Raw genomic sequence first — 18,984 nt, 5'->3', positions numbered from 1 at the left:
CATTTCCGGATACCATGTACTTTGTCTGTGGTTGAGGTATGAGCAGTTACTTGCCCAAAGGCCAATGATGCCAAGAAGAAAACAAACTCTGAGTAGAGTGGTTTTGGTGCTCAACATTGTCTCAGGAGTAGGTTGATGCTGTCAGGAACAATTATGTCTATATCAACAGAACCCTAAGTTATTCAAATACCATGTTCTACTGATCCTTGAGGTGGTTGAAGATTACCTATCTAGATAGAATACAATCTCTATGTATCTAAAGAGCCTAATTGATCTGACTATATGTACAACAAACATGAACAACTATTGAGCTATAATATTTAATACCTGTATAACTTAAAAACTAAACTTTATGTCAGAATATCAAATAATCTGTAAAAAATGTGCAACAAATGAGGACAATGACCTCAAAATGTAAACAATTTATAAGTATCTTGATCAGAAGTAGGAGTAATATATAATGCAATATGAAAATGTATCCTAAAAGTTGTTTCAATATACAAAATGTCCTAAACAGAGGTAGAAACATGCATATATACAATCTGACAGAATAATTTAGCATAGATGTACAAATAATGTAAACAAAAATAACAAATATAATTTGAACTTATATCAATATACAAAAACTATACCAATGTAAATTATCCATAAATAATAGCTCACAAGTGTTCACTCTTTATGCACTGTTATTATCCCCCCCCCTTTGTTTTAACAAACATAGTTTTCATCCCAACCTTCTTTCTCTCTCTCTGAAGTTCTGTTACCCCAAAACAGATGACAGTGTCAGATTGAAGAGATGAAGAGGGAAAGATGGGTTAGGTAAACCTGAGTTAAGGAGGAAGTCTAAAGTGTGACTCTTCTCAGTCCCAGAGACATCCAGATAGCATCCACCTTATTTCCTCTTACTAAAGATCACCCACCTTCTCACATGTCACCCCGTATCTCCCAGGTGACGGTCTGGCAGCTAGAAACTGCATGTTTGGGCATCTCATTCTACTTCCGTGCCTTTCTGCTTTTATCCTCTGATGTCCAAGGGGGCAGTCTGGAGCCGCTCCTCAGAATTCTGGAGGAGTAGCCCTGAGGCCAGGACTGAATCCAGTTCTTGAATTTGTATATATTAACTACATGGCCTACATTGAGATATGGAGTCAGACCTGGATTTGAATCGCAGCTCTGTTCTGCATTAGCTAAAAACATCAAATCATGGACATGGTCTCTCAAGGACTTAGTCTCTGCATGTAAAACTGAAATAGTACGTGTTCTATAGAGCAATGTGGGCATTAGATGAAATAAAGGGATATGGAGGTGGCATGGGGGTTAGGACCCACTGAATTGAGGTGGTTCATGTTGGAAAGAGAGAACATGGACCTGACTGATGTTGATGTGTAGACTCTGCAGGATTGAAGACCTGTGTGTCCCCCTTCAGGGAGTGGAAGGCCAGGTTGGTGTGATGTCTTGTGGCCCATTTGGAGCCTCATGATGGTGTTTTTACTTCTCCAGAAACATGGAAATGGCCAGCCAGCCAGTCTCCCAGAATATAATGCCCCTGCCCTCATGGAACTTGTACGGGAGAAGGAGGAGCGGATTCTAGCCCTGGAGGCCGACATGACCAAATGGGAGCAGAAATACCTGGAAGAAAGCACCATACGGCACTTTGCCATGAGTGCTGCTGCCGCTGCCACGGCTGAGAGGTGAGAGGTGGTCCCATGGCTCAGGGCTGCAGACAGGGCTAACGATGGAATCTCAGCTGAGAGGTGAGAGGTGGTCCCACCGCGCAGGACCACAGGCAGGTAGGACTGCAGACAGGGCTAACGGTGGAATCTCAGCACTCAGAAGGCTGGGTCAGAAGAATGAGTGATTCAAGGACAGCCTGAGCTACAGTTAAACTTTGTCTCAAAAGCAAATAAAAAGTTCAGGGGGCCCAAGGAGGTCCAGAGAGGCCTATCACAAGGAACAAGATCTGCCTTTTTAAAAATTTTCATACATTTTATTATTTTTTTAAAAAAAAAACTTGCAAATAAAAACACCACACAGAAAAATTACCAGACCCAAAGTCCATACAATTCAGTGAACTTTTATAAAATTAGAATTGGTTTTCAGGATGGAAAACTGTAAGGCTTATTATTAGATTTTATGCTTTCAATATCAAATATATTTTATACATGTACCCACCACCCAAACCAAAAAAAAAAAAAATCCATGACAGAATTAAAAAGTAGAAAAGCTATTATTATACCCTCTTTGTAGTAATAAGGGGCGGCGGGGCTGCGTTCCCAGCACCCCGGCCGCCTGCTCGGCTAGCTTATGCCCCAAAATAATTACACAGACACTGTATTCTTTTAAGCACTGCTTGGCCCTTTAGCTCTAGCACTTACAGGCTAATTCTCACATCCCGATCAACCCATCTCTAATAATCTGTGAGAACCGGTCTTACCGGGAAGATTCTAGCCTAGTCCATCCTGGGTCGGAGCTTCATGCCGGGAGCGGGGCATGGCGTCTCTCTCAGGCGTCTGCTCCTGAGAGAGAGCTTTCGAGTCTCTGACCTCACTTCCTCTTCCTCCCAGCGTTCTGTTCTGTCTACTCCTCCCACCTATCCTCTAACCAATAAAATGGGCCAGGGCAGTTCCTTTATTAGCCAATGACCTTCCTCCATCACCTCTTTCCTAACACGTGTCTGGCTTACTTAAACACTTGTATGTGTGTGTATGTAAGTATAGGCACACACGTGCTGGAACACGTAGAAAGGGTGTCAGAGAACAGCGCTGGTGCTCACCTTCTGCCTTGACTGACAGAATCATCTTTCTTGGAATACACCAGTCTAGCCAGCCCAGGAGCTCTCAGGGAGTCTCCCACCTCTGCCCCTCAGCTTGCTGTGGGGACTGGGATTACAGTCCTGTCCTATAAGCCTAAAACTTACACGGGTTCTGGGGATTCAAACTCAACTCATGCTTACATGTCAATCACCAAGCATCTGCCCCATCCAAGGTAAGTTTTAAAGCTGACTGCGGCCTGAAGACACACAGGTTCTCATTAATAGCCCATCTGCCCCAAACTACACAAGTTCTCGTAGATAGAAACAGGCTCCACACCGGTCTGCCCCAAACGCCAGCTCCGGGGCATCCTACCCCCTCTTCTGGCATCTGTGGACACCCATACACTGTGTATCTGTGTGTGCAAGAGAGCACACACACAAGAAAACACAAAGTAAGTCCTATAAAAACAGAATAAAAAGTAAACGAAAAACCAACTTGGTAATTCCAGCATAGCTTTCTTGATTGTACAAGGGAAAAAGGATAACACAAGCTATTTTGAGAAAAGATGAAATCTTGAGCGCTTGTCTCCATGCCAACTGGGTGCAGACAAATGGACAAAAGAGACTGTTTGCAGCCACTAAGTCCCAGTCTTAGGTCAGCTGTGTGTGTCGCATTTATAAGCAGATTTTTAAACAAGCAATATGGTCTTTATATGACAACTGTTTTTGCTGTCCGGTGCTAAAATTCTTTCCCTGGGGGAATGTGAGCAGTGTTTAGCCCTCCTCAGAAGGTTTCGTGGACAAACCATAGCACTCCACCAAGGCCACCGTGGAGAGCCTAAGAGTTTATTGGGCTCACTTGGAGAGAGGCAGAGGGGTTACTTGCAGGAGTGTAGAGGACCCCAGAGCTGCAACACTGGAAAATCTTCACCCAGTAGGATGATGATTCCGCAGAGGGTAAAGAGATGCAGCCCCCTGTCTTGGTTTTCCCCGTCCTATATCCTCCAGCCCTTCCCAAGGCCCTGCGCCATGTGCAGTTAGGGCAGAATTGCAGACAACAGTTTAAGAAGAATGGCATTTGGTTGCAGATCTCATGACCCTTACCCCCCTTTCAGGGACTCTCAGCAAGCCTGGCTGATGTGGAGATGGGTGGTCGTTGACAAGCAGGCCCAGCTGTCCTTTAATGGCTGTTGCTCTGCACAGGTCATCCTGACAGCACTGGCTCAAATTTTGGAGAGGAGGCTTTTTGCTTTGTTTTGTTTTGTTTGATGTGTGGGCAAGGTTTTAAAACTTCACAAATTTCAAAGCAGAGTAGTGTCCCTTCGGAGATCATGAATGCTTGCGTTTCTAGATGCTGGCTCTCTATGTTGGTTTTGACCACAGTGCTTGTCAGCTTACCCAGCAGCGTGAACATGAATTTTTAAATTTGCCTCTGGCGCCCTAGAAATGTTTCCAAAGTAACTTGATGGGAAGTGTTTCTAGCTCTTCGTCCCTGTGTAGTTGTTTCAAGCCCTGCGGAGTTTATGGTTCCATGTGGTGGTTAAAAGCATTCTGCCTGCTTTCCCCGTGGTTTGCTTTTCTGATAAATCCACAGCCACAGTGTTTACTTTTCTGCATCATGTTCTCACCCCTGCCCTTTCGTGTTTGTTTTATCATGATGCATCTTTTCTGAGACCTTCTTAAAGACACGTGGAACTTGGCTCCATGCTGGGTCTGGCTAAGAGCTCTGGAGTCATCTCTGGGCTTGGGTCCCTTTCCGTCCACTAATGGTGTCCTAGAAGTCACCCGATCCTAGTTTTACTCTCTGTGAACATGCTGTAGAAATGGACACCATGTGAGCCGTGCTCTGTTGTTCCCTGCATGAAATTAAGTGCTTGCTGACATTATGAAGGGTAAAAGGCTTTTATACTGAGTAGCTACCAACCTCCCCTCTGCAAAACACTAACCCAGCAGCTACATGGGTGACGCCTAGAGGCAGAACTTTAGCTGTGATTGGGAGAGTGAGCTAGGACGAGAAAGTTTAAAGGCAGCAGCAAATGCAGCAGTGATAGTCTGCGTGTGTCGGCACACCCAATCTGTAGGCTTGCCCTCACACACTCAGCGTCAACAGATTAGCAAATGGCCTTGATAATAGAAGAAGCAGGGTATTTTCATTTTTCAATATTGTTTTCATGAGATACTGTCTTTTATTTGTTTATTTAGCACTTTATGTACATGATTTTACCTTAGTATAATGCTTTTTGTGTGTTTGATTGATTTGGTTTTTTTGAGACAGAATTTTTTTGTGTAACAGTCCTGGCTGCCCTGGAACTCTCTCTGTAGACCAGGCTGACTGGAACTTGCAGAGATCCTCCTGCCTCTGCCTTCTAAGTGCTAGGATTAAAGGCATGCACCACCATGCCTGGCCCCAGTAGATTGTATTTTAATCTTATCCATCCTTCAGCATCTCCAACTCCTTCCAGGACCCTCCCTTCTCCATGTGCCTCCCTCGGATTCATGTCCTCTTCTTTGCACACATATGCACGCACACACTAACACACGTGCGTGCGCACACACACAAGCACACACACACACCACACCTCCTGAGTCCAATTAGTGTTGCCTGTATGCACATGTAGGACTGAGCACTGGGGCATAGACAACCAAGCAGGAAGTTTGTCCCTAAAGAAAACGGACTTTCTCTCTCAGCAGCCATGACTCTTCTTCCCCATCCGGGCTGGACTGTGGACTGGCATGGTCTTGTGCTGGATGTGTGCAGGCAACCATAGCCATTGAGAGCTCTTGGTGTCACTGTCCTGATGTGTCCAGAAGACACTGCTTCACAGCAAGTCTTTCTGCCCCTTTCCGTGACATTCCTTGATCCCTGGGTGTAGGGCTTGAGGATCCATTTGGAGATGAGCTCTGTGCAGTCAGTCACTTCTTCGCTGTCCTCCAGCCCATTGGGAGCCCTGTGCCTCCACCTGCCGCAGAAGGCAGTGTGTTTGATGAGGGGTTAGAGCTGCAATAATCAAGGTCAGCGAGCGCAGCCCTTAGACGCTGTCTTAGTTCTTAGGACAGTGTGGCCGACAGAGGGCTTTTGAGGGGGGTTTCCGGAAGTGTTTGTGGTTCCCCATTCTGGCCTCCGTCGAGACTGACCCCCAAGGTGGGATGGTGGAGGACCTCTGGTGTCCTCTAAAAGGTGGAGTACATGTGTCTGTCCAGTCTGTGTGTGCATGGAAGACCAAAGGCAAGGGCTGGAGACTCAACTGTGTCTTGTGTTCCTAGGGACACCACCATCATCAACCACTCGAGGAACGGCAGCTATGGCGAGAGCTCTCTGGAGGCCCACATCTGGCCAGAGGACGAGGAGGTGGTGCAGGCCAACAGGAGATGTCAGGACATGGAGTACACGTAAGGACAGCCATGCATGGCCCCCAGATCTGAGTGAGACAGCAGCTGGTGCTGCACTCCCTGCCCAGCCCCTCCACACAGGCGCTCTGTCCTCTGTTCTCACTTGCATGAGCCTAAGGACCCCAGAGACTCTTGTCCTGGAGAGAAGGAGGTTGGTTGTCTCAATGCGAAAGCAAGGGGCTCCACACAACAGTTCTGTAGGGAGACAAGTGAAGACGGCAGTTATCTAATACCTGAAGAATTTAGATGTCCCTGTTAGTTCCGGGCATTTGTTTCTATAATCTCCACATTACTGTAAGCCTGGAATGAGAAAGAAATTCCACCCCCCAAGGTCCAGAAATTTGAAGCCAAAATAACCTATTTCCACCAAAGACAAAGAACTTTCAACAGTCAGGGTGCGCTCCTCTAGTGGACACAGTTTCCAGGGAATTGATGTCACCTTAGTGCCTAGAATCCAGTCCTGAGGCTCTGTGCCAGAGTGAAAACAGGGCTTTCTGACGGAGCCATAAATAGGCTCAGTGAGTATCTATCAGAGTTAGTGAAAAAGCTCAAGGCTTACTGCTTACCGTCGTCTGCCGATGGTGGGGGAAAGTCTTCTTCCCTCCGTGAACCTTGCCATTTCTTTCCCTTTTCACTGCAGTTACAGGGAGTTTTCTCTCTGTAAGTTACAGTTACACGCCTTGTTTAGGGCCGAGGCTTCCGTGCTCCTCTGGCATTCCCATCTCCATTCTTTTCCCCCTAAGTGCAATCCACAAGCAACTTAGGCCTCCAATTCCCCAGCAGGTGAGTGCAGTCATTTTCACAGCCCTCCCGGAAGTTCCCAATGTCCCAGGGCCCTGCAAAGGGTGCACTGCTTTGCTCTCCCGTGGAGGGCACAGCTTCACAGACAGCTTCTGGTGCACCCGCGTCTGTGTCCCGGAATTACTGTGAGTGCCCCGAGACAAGTGTCCCAGAGTTCATAACTAAGTGGCATTTTAATCACACCCCTGCTATTCTTTGGTTTGGTTTTACAGAATAAAAAACCTCCATGCTAAAATCATAGAGAAGGATGCCATGATAAAGGTCCTTCAGCAACGATCCCGTAAGGATGCTGGGAAGACAGACTCTTCCAGCCTGCGGCCTGCCCGCTCTGTCCCATCCATTGCTGCAGCCACTGGGACACATTCCCGCCAGACTTCACTCACCAGCAGCCAGCTGGTGGAAGAGAAGAAGGAAGAGAAGACCTGGAAGGGGAGTATAGGTGAGATGGGGACCCAGAGAGCAGGACTACAGGAGTCCTATCACTGTTGGGATTCAGGATGTTACCTTATTACAATTTTTAAAAGTATTTTATTTATTAATTATGTATATGGTATTCTGTCTGCATGCCTGAAGAGGGCACCAGATCTCATTATAGGTGAGTGTGAGCCACTGTGTGGTTGCTGGGAATTGAACTCAGGACTCTGGAAGAGAGCCAGTGCTCTTAACCCCTGAGCCATCTCTCCAGCCCCCACCTCATCTCAATTTGAACATTCTTCAAATGGGGAGTAAAGCCAGTCATGTTGGGTTGCACAAGCTAAGCCAGGTACATGACAGTACTGTGCAGATTCTAAAGGTTTGTGAGCTACTGGGCTTGGCTTGATGCTTGTCAATATTGTTGACAGGAAGAACAAAAAATGTCCTAGCAGGACACGCCTAGAGCCCCTCTGTCTCAGTGAGGTTTCTATTGCTGTGAAGAGAAAGCGTGACCGAGAAAATTCTTACAAGGAAAACATTTAATTGGGGTGACTTGCTTACAGTTGCAGAGGTTCAGACCATCATCATCATGGTGGGGAGCATGGCAGCGTGCAGGCAGATGGGGTGCTGGAGTCAGGAGTGCTACATCTCACAGGCAACAGGAAGTTGACTGACACACTGGGGAGTATTCCGAGTATAGGAAACTCAAAGCTGGCCTCCACAGTGACACACTTCCTCCAACAAGGCCATGGTCACCCAACAAAACCACGCCTCCTAATAGTGCCACTCCCTATGAGATTATGGGAGCCATCTGAATTCAGACTACCACACCCCAGACTTCCACCCCGTCCTGGGCCACAGTGTATCCACACCTGTGCAACATGCAAAGGCTCGCGGAGAGAATGGGGAGAGTGTGCCCAGAGGACCACTCTTCCTGTGTGGTACAGGCAGGAGGCTGGGAGTTATCCTGGAGTGGGTCTTAGATGGAGCAGTATCTGGAGTAGACAGGACGCTTCACAGGCTGGGCCAGTGAGCTTGGAGAGGATGCTCCCAAGTCCTCTGTTCCTTCCCCTCTGCTTGCTGGCAACTCTGGGGGCCCCTTCTTTACCCCTGTCTCTTGCTCAGCATGTGTTTTCATATGCTCTGCCCAGAGTCAGTTTTCTCCCATACAGGACCTCAGAGGGATCCAGCTGATTTGTCCTACAGTGTCTGAGAGCCTCCACATGAACCCACAGAGTTGGGGGGTAGGGTCAAAGACTCTCAGCCAGAATATCTGTCTGAAGCCCCTCTACTGGTGGCCACTACAACTTCAGCTCATCAGAGAGGATTTGTGGGGACAGCAACTATGATAAAGACCATCACAAGGACACTTAGCTCCAAACCCAGTGAGAGGCAGATCTGATGGAAACTTCCCAAGAGAGACCTGTGACATGCATCCAGGTCTCACTGCTGGTGCCTGAGTTGCAGGCACCTTGAGCACCTTGGCCCTGCTGTCCACACCAGTTTACCTCCTTGTCAGTGTAACTGGTGCCCACATGCCAGCCACAGAATCAGGAGTGACTCTGAGGGTTCGGGTGGAGGCCACCAACATGGACCTCAGGTCTTCCCATTTCATGTATGATGACTTGAAGAGACGACAGAGACAAGGTTGTCCGCCTTCCTAATGGTTGAGCAGCTCCCAGGAGAGATTTCTCCATCCCACCTCTTCTCCCACCTCTTCGTCTGGGCAGTGAGGAGATGGGATTCAGGTTGGCAGGGCTGAGTGGCATGGGTCTTTTTACCCCCTGAGCTACCCCACCAGTCCAACCATGGTTTTCAGTTGTTTGACTTTAGAATACAATTACCAACCCCACAGGGAATTTAATGACATGGGACTGGTGACATAATATAGGAGTATTTCTCATTACATCAAGCATGCACACAAGTGTTTATTAGGGCTTAGAGAATAAATCATTGAATAAATGAAGTCATCCCCGGCCTGGAAAGAAAAAGATAAGTTTTCTTATAAAAGGAAGTAGAGGGAAACAGATTTTCCTTGAAAAATCGCTTCTTCTGCCTTCAGGATTCCTGCTGGGGAAGGAGCACCAGGGACAGGCGTCTGCCCCGCTGCTGCCCACCACACCGGCCTCTGCACTGTCCCCGCCGGCTTCCACCGCATCGGCCAGCAGCACCCACGCCAAGACAGGCAGCAAGGACAGTAGCACGCAGACCGACAAGAGCACTGATCTCTTCTGGCCCAACACGGCTTCTCTCCCTAGCCGTGGCCGCCTGAGCACTGCCCCTTCCAACAGCCCCCTACTGAAGCATCCAGCTGCCAAAGGAACCATGGAGAAACTGGGTATGTGGCCCCTACCTCTCCCACACTTGGAGACCCCGTGGGACTGTGGGACTAAACGGGAAGGGGGAGGAATCTGTAGGGGAGCTACAGATCAGGAAGCCCCGTTGGCTCCTATGTTTCGGTAGTGGTTGCCACAGTGACACACAGACTGAGTGTGCTCTTTGTTGTCGTGGGGCTCACATGTGTCTAGGTCTGCTTAGTTCGTTACTGAAGAAAGGAAATAGCCAGCTCGAGTGACCTGGCGATATGCGTGTTCTGCCCTTCCCCAGGGGGCAGGCAAATATCTGATAGAAGTCACCTGGGGGAGGGAGGATTTGCCGTGGGTTCATGATTGGGGGGAGGGGACAGTCCATCGTGGTAGGAACATCGTGGCAGGACTGAGGTGTGAGGCTGTGGGTTCAGGGTTTGGGGGACAGTCCATCGTGGTAGGAACAGCGTGGCAGGACTGAGGTGTGAGGCTGTGGGTTCAGGGTTTGGGGGACAGTCCATCGTGGTAGGAACAGCGTGGCAGGACTGAGGTGTGAGGCTTTGGGTTCAAGGTTTGGGGGACAGTCCATCGTGGTAGGAACAGCGTGGCAGGACTGAGGTGTGAGGCTGTGGGTTCAGGGTTTGGGGGACAGTCCATCGTGGTAGGAACAGCGTGGCAGGACTGAGGTGTGAGGCTGTGGGTTCAGGGTTTGGGGGACAGTCCATCGTGGTAGGAACAGCGTGGCAGGACTGAGGTGTGAGGCTTTGGGTTCAGGGTTTGGGGGACAGTCCATCGTGGTAGGAACAGCGTGGCAGGACTGAGGTGTGAGGCTTTGGGTTCAAGGTTTGGGGGACAGTCCATTGTGGTAGGAACAGCGTGGCAGGACTGAGGTGTGAGGCTTTGGGTTCAAGGTTTGGGGGACAGTCCATCGTGGTAGGAACAGCGTAGCAGGACTGAGGTGTGAGGCTGCTTGTTCACATCTGAGCAGACAGGAATTAGGGGAATTTGGGTCTTCAGCAGCTTCCTCATTTCCTAACTTCTACTCAGTTCAGAATCCTAAGACACTGTCCTCTCTAGGATCCCCCCCACCAGTCATTCTGCACTTCCCACTGAGATAGTCTCAGCCTCCCATGAATACACCAAGGTGCACGAGACTCCTGGGAGGGTCCTGACAGTAGAAATACTCCCATCAGAGAGAGTGCTTGGGAAACCACAGCACAGGCTCCTGGATCGCGGGCTCCTGGAGTGCCAGCTGCTGATATTTGCCCTCTCTTTGGCAGAGAGCTCTCCTGGTCACGGGAAGTCGACAGACCACAGAGGCCGTGTTAGCAGCTTGTTGCACAAGCCTGAATTCCCGGATGGGGAGATGATGGAAGTGCTCATCTAGCCTCGTCCTGTGGAGTTTCACACCAGCTTGCTGTCAGGAAAGATGGCTGGAAGACGAGAAGATCTAGATGGAAAACCAGGACAGGTGTGAACACTTCATAATGTTACAAACAGCCGGCTCACAGGACTGCAGAGAGGGGGAAGGAAGATGCGTGCAGACTTGGAAGCAGAGTTGAGAAGAAATAGGAGTGGGATTTTTCATTGTAGAGAAGTTGTATGTCTTGGGGAGGCTCCGTACGTTCCCCCATTCTTGGCTTATAAACAGATGAAGAAGAGTTGGGCCTTCCTTGGAATCACCCCCATTCCCTTTGCCTCTTAGCAGGTTTGTTCCAAGAAGAATCTGCTAGAAATCCTGAACACCCATCTTGGCATAATGTGGTGTTTCTGTGCCATCATGGGGTCTCACACACGTGTGTGCATGTGTGTGCGTGCGTGTGTGTATTGTGTGTGTGTGTGTGTATTGTGTGTGTGTGTGCCTGCCCTTTGAAGATGCATCCAGGGTAATGGGGAATTCCACAGGCAAGTTTTGTCACCTACTTGGCTGTTTGGTTTGTGATCTAAGTGTGAAGTTTTGCTTGTCTGGATTGAGTGGTATTTCTGACAGGATGGGAGTGTGGTGACCGTGGTCCTCACCCACCCTAATTTCTAGGAACTTGTTTGTCTCTGCTCTACTTCCTTACTTTCTTTTGTTGTATTTTTTTCTGTTTACTGAGACATAGCAGATTTCCTCACATGTGGGACTTAGGAGACTGTCGTCTTTGCTGTGGTGTCCACCTCATGCTGGCACCCTGGTTGCCCCACCCCCTTCTTTGCTTAGCTAAAGTGCGGCTGTTAATCTCACTGTGAGCCAGGGAGGCCTGGATGAGGCAAAGCAGGAGTCCATGAGCCACTGACGTCACATCATGCCTCTGCTTGGATTTTTCACTCCCATCCCCTCTCTTGAAAGAAGCTTGACAGTTCCACCCCACGGCCCCTTTGGGAAGACTTCAGTATGAACTGGTGCTGCGGGTACCCAATGGTGGCTTACACACGGTTTTCCAGGCAGCTCCCAAGATCTCACCAGGCCACCTGGGCCACTTTCTCATGTTTGAGGCTTTTGGGTCTGTTCATTGCTCTTCCTTGGTTGCTGTTGGTAAGCAAACAGCTTCTGCTATCATTTTTCTTTCCTGTGAACTTGCTGTGTAATCCAAGATTAGTTGATGTGCAGTGTGGCCAGTGTCTTACAAGGGACACAGCTTACCTAGGTGAGGCAGCAGAGTCATGGAAATGAGCCACCGTGAGTGAGGGCCTGGCCCCTGAGGATGCTACCACTGTCAGGTCTCATGTGCATTGTTGTGGACACTGGCTGCCTGCAGAGCACAGGAGAAGCTGTCCGGGGCACAAATGGCCCTTCAGGCTCCCGGACTATCCCCAAGCTCAGGAGGATTTGTTTTCCAAGTCCATTTCCTCATCACTACTTCTCCCTCAAGGGAAGAAAGAAAAGCGGTATGTCTGTGATTCTTAACCGCAGCACTGAAGGACTGTGTGCATGGGGAGCTCTGCTCGGGCCATTTGTTCCAGGACTTGTCCCCAGGGCAAAACCTGGGTGAAATGATGACCTCCCAGGCTGAGGTGGTGCATGGATTGTGAGAAGTGTAGCCTGGAGAACAGCTCAGAACAGAAGAGGAGAGCAGAGGAGATGCCAGTGGTCTTGTCCAATACCTGAGCCATCTGACAGGACAAAGGACCCACGCTCTGCTGGGCAGTGGGCACCAGGCTTAGAGCTGTTACCCTCTCCTTTCCTCTGCAGTCTCACATCTCTGGCAGCCTGGGTGCTGAGCTTGCCCTGTGTGCTATGGGGAGGGGTGAGAGACAGTGTAGGGGAGTTTGTCAGCTGAGAGGGACCAGAGGATGGATGCCCGTGGGAATAGGGACCGTTTTAGATAGGGCGTGGAGTTAATGGCAACTAACTCTCTTAAGAGCATGTTTCCAATCAATGCTGGAGACAAAGCAGAAAGGAAAGTTAGGGAGGTCTTCAGCCCTGTACTATGTCTAAACCCCCTAATATTAGGCTGTCTCCCAGCATAGGGGTGAAGCATGGCCCAGTTTACTCAAAGTCTAGTCTGAGTGTTCCAGGCATACCGCATACTTGGGTGGATGACCTCTGTTCCAGCCAACTGTCAACATTTCAGTTTTCAAAACACAAAAGGGACACGGACAGTTTGGGGCTTCAACTCCACAAGTACTGTGGCTTTTTCCAAGACTCCATGTTGAGAGAGAGGCTATGGCTTTAAGGCCGAGGCCTTCAGTTTTCCATTGCGTAATTCTTTGAAACCTACAGGACAGAGGAGCTATAGTACTCACAGCCATTGCAAGCTCTGAGGTGTTCATAGGAGCTGATCTCGCTTGACCCTGAGAACAGCGTGCAAGGACCAGAAACAGTGCCTGTAACTGGTCCCTAAAGCACCAGGGGCACAAGACCAGGTTGACGCTTCTGGTTGCACACACAGACGCAGAAACTGGACCCAAGAGGCTTACAGCTCATCTCCAACCTTTCAAGCAGATGCGAGGCTTTAGAGACGTAGGAGTCTCAACCGCGGTCTGCGCAGTCTTGAGCATGATATGCGGAGCTGTGCCTCATGCTTTGTGGCCCCATGTGTGATACTTGTATGCACACAGGGACACTGTCACACCTCTTGGGGCCTGAGAACAGGACTAAGCCCAAACCACCTGTTGCTATCAAACCCAGGATTCTCAGATGGGGACAGAAGTCTTCACGTTCTGTCAAAAGCACAACCTTCACAGAGCAGCGGTCTAGCCTTCAGGTCTCCCAGGGGCGTCTGGTCGTAGAACCTGAGACTTGTCTCAGGGTAAAGGGCAAAGGCTATTGTTTTGGTGATGACTTGGCAGCATCCTGCTTTGTCCTGGAGAGGGCATTGCGGTGACGGTGACGTCTGCGTGTCTCCAGGTATCGTGTGGGAAGTGAGGGGTATTGATCAGGTCTCTGCCACTGTGGTTTCATTAAATAGATGATTCTGTATGTAAGAACTCTTCCTGTCTGGAGGTCCATAGCACTAAGCTGCCAGGAAAAACACAGTAATTTCCAAAGAATTAAGAGTGAGCTGAACACTTGGCATTGTTCTCTGTTTCCCAGAAGGTGGTGCTATCGGCTGTAGTGTCCGGCAAGTCTCCACTGTGCCTCCAGGGTGGGGCTGCCTATTCTGCCCTCAGCTTTCCTTAGGAATGGGGAAGGGATTGGTAAAATCAGTCCTGCAGAGGCCTCTTTCTTTGGAGCCCGTGTAGCCTGACCTTTTGTTTTGAGTAGATTTCAAGAAAGTTGCTCCAAGTGAGTTCTGGCCTCAGAACAGAGAATCCAGTGTTCTACCCTCAGGAAAGAAGCTCCGGTGTCCCCTGCAGAGAGGCAAGTGTCCTATTTGCTGTCCCCTGCTTGGCCTTAGCCACCTGCACGTACTGAATGTGGCTGAAGCTCCTCCTTCCAAGAGCTGATGAGCTGAATCCTCCCCTCTCTGCAACCTGTCAAGTCCCAGAGACTTGCGTGAATGGTCAGATGAGGCTGAAGTCCCGGAGACAGTGAAGATGACAGTGACAACAGGGGACATCCAGGCAGGTCTCTCCTGTGTGGGCTGCAGAGAGCTGTGCTGAGTGGGAGGGCTCGCTCTCCAAGCGTGAGGCCTCGTCTGCGCGAGTGGGTGCAGTCTTTCCCTGTGTTCTCCGGGTGGTCACACATCCCTTTTAGGCAAAGGAGTCTCGTGGCCATTGGAAGCAAGGTCTGACAATGTTCTTAAATGGTGAAGCCAGAGAAATCCAGTAACTTCCCTGACAGCTGAGGCAGCCAGTCTCTAAGTATACACGTCGGCTCTTATCCACTCTTTCTAATAGTTAATGTGTTCTTGCTGTCTTTGGTTAATGTGAGGATTGTTTAAGGCATTTGCTCGTGGGGTGGACCCATGGGAAATAGGCTTCAGACAAATTTCCGAAGCCAGACAACCAGCAGTGTTTTTTCCTCTTCTCAGTAGTATAGCCCTTTCTTGTTTAGTAACTTAATGATATATTACAATATGTATATGTATATGTAAGGTCATACATATAAGGTGGAATTCTTTTCTTAATATCCAGAAAGCCCTACTGTTTCCCATGAGCTTTCTTCTTGGGAGGGCTGCAGGGCTCCCCAGGTCAAATGCTGTTGACTGTTCTAGCGGCATGGCCTCCAGGGCCTGGCACATTCCACCGATTCCCTGTGAGGTGAGAGGTCCTTGTCTTTTGAGAATGGATTTAAGTTTTGGAAATAATCCCAAGTCGTCCACAGAACACGTAAAAGAACCACAGAGGGCAATTAATCAAAATAAGAGTTCCAGGGTCAGCAAGATGACTCAATGGAAAAGGGATTGCCACCAAAGCCAAGATTCCCCAGGACTCACGTGGCAGGAGGAGGGAACCAGCTCCTGCAGGTGGTTCTCTGACACACACACACACACACACACACTTTTAGAAGACTATCAAGACATGTAGAAGAGTCATTTGTACACATGACCCCTAGGGCCTTGTTTTCAAGACCTTTTCTCTTGCCAGGCCTCATGCGTTTCCAGCCCACTGCGTATGCTACAGCCCTAAGTACATATTCATTAGTGTGAACACCCAGTAGGGGTTCTGTAAAATGGAGATCTAAGTGCATGCTATTGTCGTGTGTGCTGTGACTGAGGTGTGCGCTTTGCCCTCCCTCCGAGGCAGTGCATAGCCAACAGCTTCTAGACTCAGCTGCTCCAGTTCCGCCACCCGTGCTGTGTTTACTCGTGACTCTGCCTGTTCTCACGCACACACATGTGAGTATTTATTACCAAGCAGACGGGACAGACTTATCCACAATACTTGTATTTGAATGTTTTCTAGGAGGGCCGGTGGTGCCTCCTCCTCACTGAGCTACTGACAGAATCGGTGTCAAGCTCTGTGAAACAGGGCCAGCACAGGCACCAGCTGCAGCCTGACCGAGTGCCCTGAGGCCACTGTCCTTCCCGCTTGCCTTGTGTGTGTCCCTCCCCTGTTCTGGGGGCATGTGCCGCACTGCCCAGCAGGCCCTGGTGTCCACGTTTATCTTTGGCATCTTTGTGTGACCGGATTATATTGAGAGGCGGCGTCCAGATCCGTCCAGACGGGTTCATGTGCAGAGTGGGGAGTCCCCGCTCAGCTGTGGCTGTGGATACTGTTGGTCAGCCAAAGATTCTCCTGTTCTTTGCTGCTTAAACTTCGTGCCTTAATATTGTAAATAATAAATGGGTGGACAGAAGGTGGCTCTTCTTTCCTTGCTTGTATGTTTCCTTTCGGAGGACATAAGTGAAGCACAGGTGTCTCATGTTGACACCCTGCACGTGGGAGAGCCTCTCCGTGCTAGCCAGAGCCCCGCCTGCGGCTGCTCCAGCGACCCTCAGCCCACACAGACACAGACTCTTCACGGAGGTATTGAGTTATGGCACCGCTGCTGGAGTTGGCAGCCCACATTCCCTGCTTGGAAGATGAATAAGGAGGGAAGCAGAGATGTGGAAGGCTGGGTTGGGGTGTGTGTGGGGTCCTCTCCACACATATCCAGGCACCCTCTGAGAACTCACTTTGGGAACCAGCTCTGCCTTGGGCATCCACTCAAGCAGCCCAGATGCCAGGGAGCAGACCATAGTCAGACATGCTCTGTGCCCTGCCCCAAGGTGCACAGGGAAGATGGTAGCCGCTTTGTCACAAGAGAATTGGTGGGGTGGGGGGTTGGGGGTGGGTTCATGTGATAGTCATGTGATTGATAAGTTAGAATTCTGGCAGGGAACCTCAGTGACTAACACTGAACAGGATAAACCCATGAGAGTCCACACGGCAGGCAAAGGCACTTCTGGCGGGTCGGTGACTGGAAAGGGGCCATACCCTCTGGAGTGGGAATCTGTCTCCATCCCAGATCCCAGCATGGCAGGGAACAACCCCCATGAACACAGTGTGGTTCCCTTCAGTCCTCACAGTAGTCCAGTCACTGTCTGTAAAGATCGGGAAACTGAGGCACGAGCAAGAGCAGAGGGCAGAGATTTCAGCTCTGGTCTTCCGACACAGCTGGCAAGCTTGTCTACATAGCATTTGTGGATCCCTAGAGGCACAGGGCTCAAGCCGCTGTCTGCCTCGCTTTTTGTATGTCCCGCCTACTACCCAGATATACACTCTGAGGACCATTTCACATTCTTATTAGGAATTCAGTCACATAAAACGGGACAGAGGAGCTTTTAAAAGAGCTGCTTCTCCAGGGCTAGGTATTAGGTTTGCTAAGTTGTTGAGGGAAAGCAAGGAGAGCACAGTAATCCCACAAATGGAGTTTCGGACAGAGTGCCATTGCAGAGCCTCTTAGGAACGCAGATAAACTCGTGTCTTATTGGCAGGTGCAGCAAAGAGCGGTTCTCAGGTTAGCCGCAATCTGAGAGCCGGGAGGCCAGGTGCAGGAACTGGCCAGGACCTCTCTGAGAGACTGCTGGATTCAGTCTCCCCAGGAGTCTGGAGAGGAAAGCCCAGTATTGGTGCAGAGGGACCCACGTGTGCATTCCTCAGCCAGAGCAGCACCCCAGTACAGACCACCGCACCCTCTGAGTAGAATCTATCTGGATATTGCCCGTGTGAATAGGTAGGTGTGGAAAAGATCAGCCCAAAACGACGTCATCAATCCTGACACATCGTCTCTGCGTTACTGTCAACCTAGGCCCCTCCCCCACAGTTGCTCTTCACACTGTTTATATAAACAGTGTGCTTTTTGTGTGTAAAGAAAACACACAGACTAGAGAGACTGCTCAGTGATTAGAGTGTCTACCGTTCCTCCAGAGGACCTGAGTTCAGTCCCTGTCACCCACATCGGGGGTTCACAGTGCCCTGTAACTCTGGCTCCTGGGAACAGAGGTTTGGGACATATTGTGCCTCTTCTAAGAAATGCTGTGTGGAGCTAATGAGTCATTGTGGGTGCTCAGGACCTAGGCAGGAAGGACTAGAAACAAAAAGGACGATCTCAGCCTATGAGCAAATCATGGCTCTCTAGCTCCAGCCACGGACGCCTTCCATACAAACAAAACCAAACTGAGGAGAGAACGAAATGAACGTGGCTGTGGGCCAGAGTGGGCTGGAGCTGGAGGCAAGTAAGGATACTAAGTAGGTGAGAAAGATTTGCCTGGCAGCGGTTTGGGATGGAATCTTCCAGTGAGATCTGGAGCAATTACTCCTGGCTAGATGTTTGGGAAATGGCTATTTCACAGGAAAGTGGGTTTTTTTATTCCCTTTTCTGACTACCATTAAAAACATTTCAATTTCCATTTTGATGTCCCAATTGATAGTGAAATGGCACAGAGAAAAACATAGTAAACACTGAAAGTCTTTGTACCATTGAGCAAATGCCAGGAATGCCACACAGCTATTCCCAGACCACAGCAGGCAGTCTTAATGTTCTAAAGTTAGAAAGATTGCAACAAGTGTCTCCCCCCTTTGACGTCTGCATTAGGTTTCTACCAGTGTGTTAAAATGCCCAAAGAATTCAACTTAAAGAAGGAAGCATTTCTTTTGATTTGTTGTTTTGGAGGTTTTACTCTATAATTGTTTGGCACCATCACGATGGGCCTGTGGCAAACCAGGGAACAAAGCTGGCAACTCCTGGCAGGCGGGATCAGCAAAGAGAGCAGAAGGAAGGGGCAAGAACAAACCACACCACTTAAGGCGTGTTCCCAATGACCTGCTTCCAGCTCTGCTCATATCATAACTGATGCTCCACCTCCAAGAATATCATCAGCTGGACCCAAGCCTTCAGCACGCCTTTGGGTGACATTACATATACAAACTATAGCATCCACTTCTGCTCTCGGGGTCCCACCAGGCATAGCACAGGCTGTCTCCAGGAAGCTTCAACTTCTCAGCGTTTACAGTACTATTGAAAGGCCA

General features: G+C 49.4%; 1 protein-coding gene across 4 annotated transcripts in view; it reads left to right on the top strand.

Annotated features, from left to right (window-relative positions):
- The window catches only part of Amotl1 (angiomotin like 1), a 91,618-nt gene extending 75,284 nt beyond the window's left edge, over positions 1-16,334 (top strand). For all 4 annotated transcript variants that reach the window (XM_041656960.1, XM_041656963.1, XM_041656962.1 and 1 more), the window contains 5 exons: positions 1,501-1,691; positions 6,017-6,142; positions 7,156-7,382; positions 9,420-9,695; positions 10,944-16,334. In XM_041656960.1, the coding sequence (XP_041512894.1) occupies positions 1,501-1,691; positions 6,017-6,142; positions 7,156-7,382; positions 9,420-9,695; positions 10,944-11,050 (927 nt within the window). In that variant the 3' untranslated portion in view covers positions 11,051-16,334. The remainder of the gene's footprint in view (positions 1-1,500; positions 1,692-6,016; positions 6,143-7,155; positions 7,383-9,419; positions 9,696-10,943) is intronic.
- The last annotated feature ends 2,650 nt before the right edge of the window (positions 16,335-18,984 follow it).

The sequence above is a fragment of the Microtus oregoni genome, unplaced genomic scaffold (genome assembly GCF_018167655.1).
Source record: "Microtus oregoni isolate MIOR12 unplaced genomic scaffold, Mior012 000008F_ref0000371, whole genome shotgun sequence".
Taxonomy (NCBI): Eukaryota; Metazoa; Chordata; class Mammalia; order Rodentia; family Cricetidae; genus Microtus; species Microtus oregoni.
This window is presented reverse-complemented; position numbering and strand designations above follow the sequence as displayed.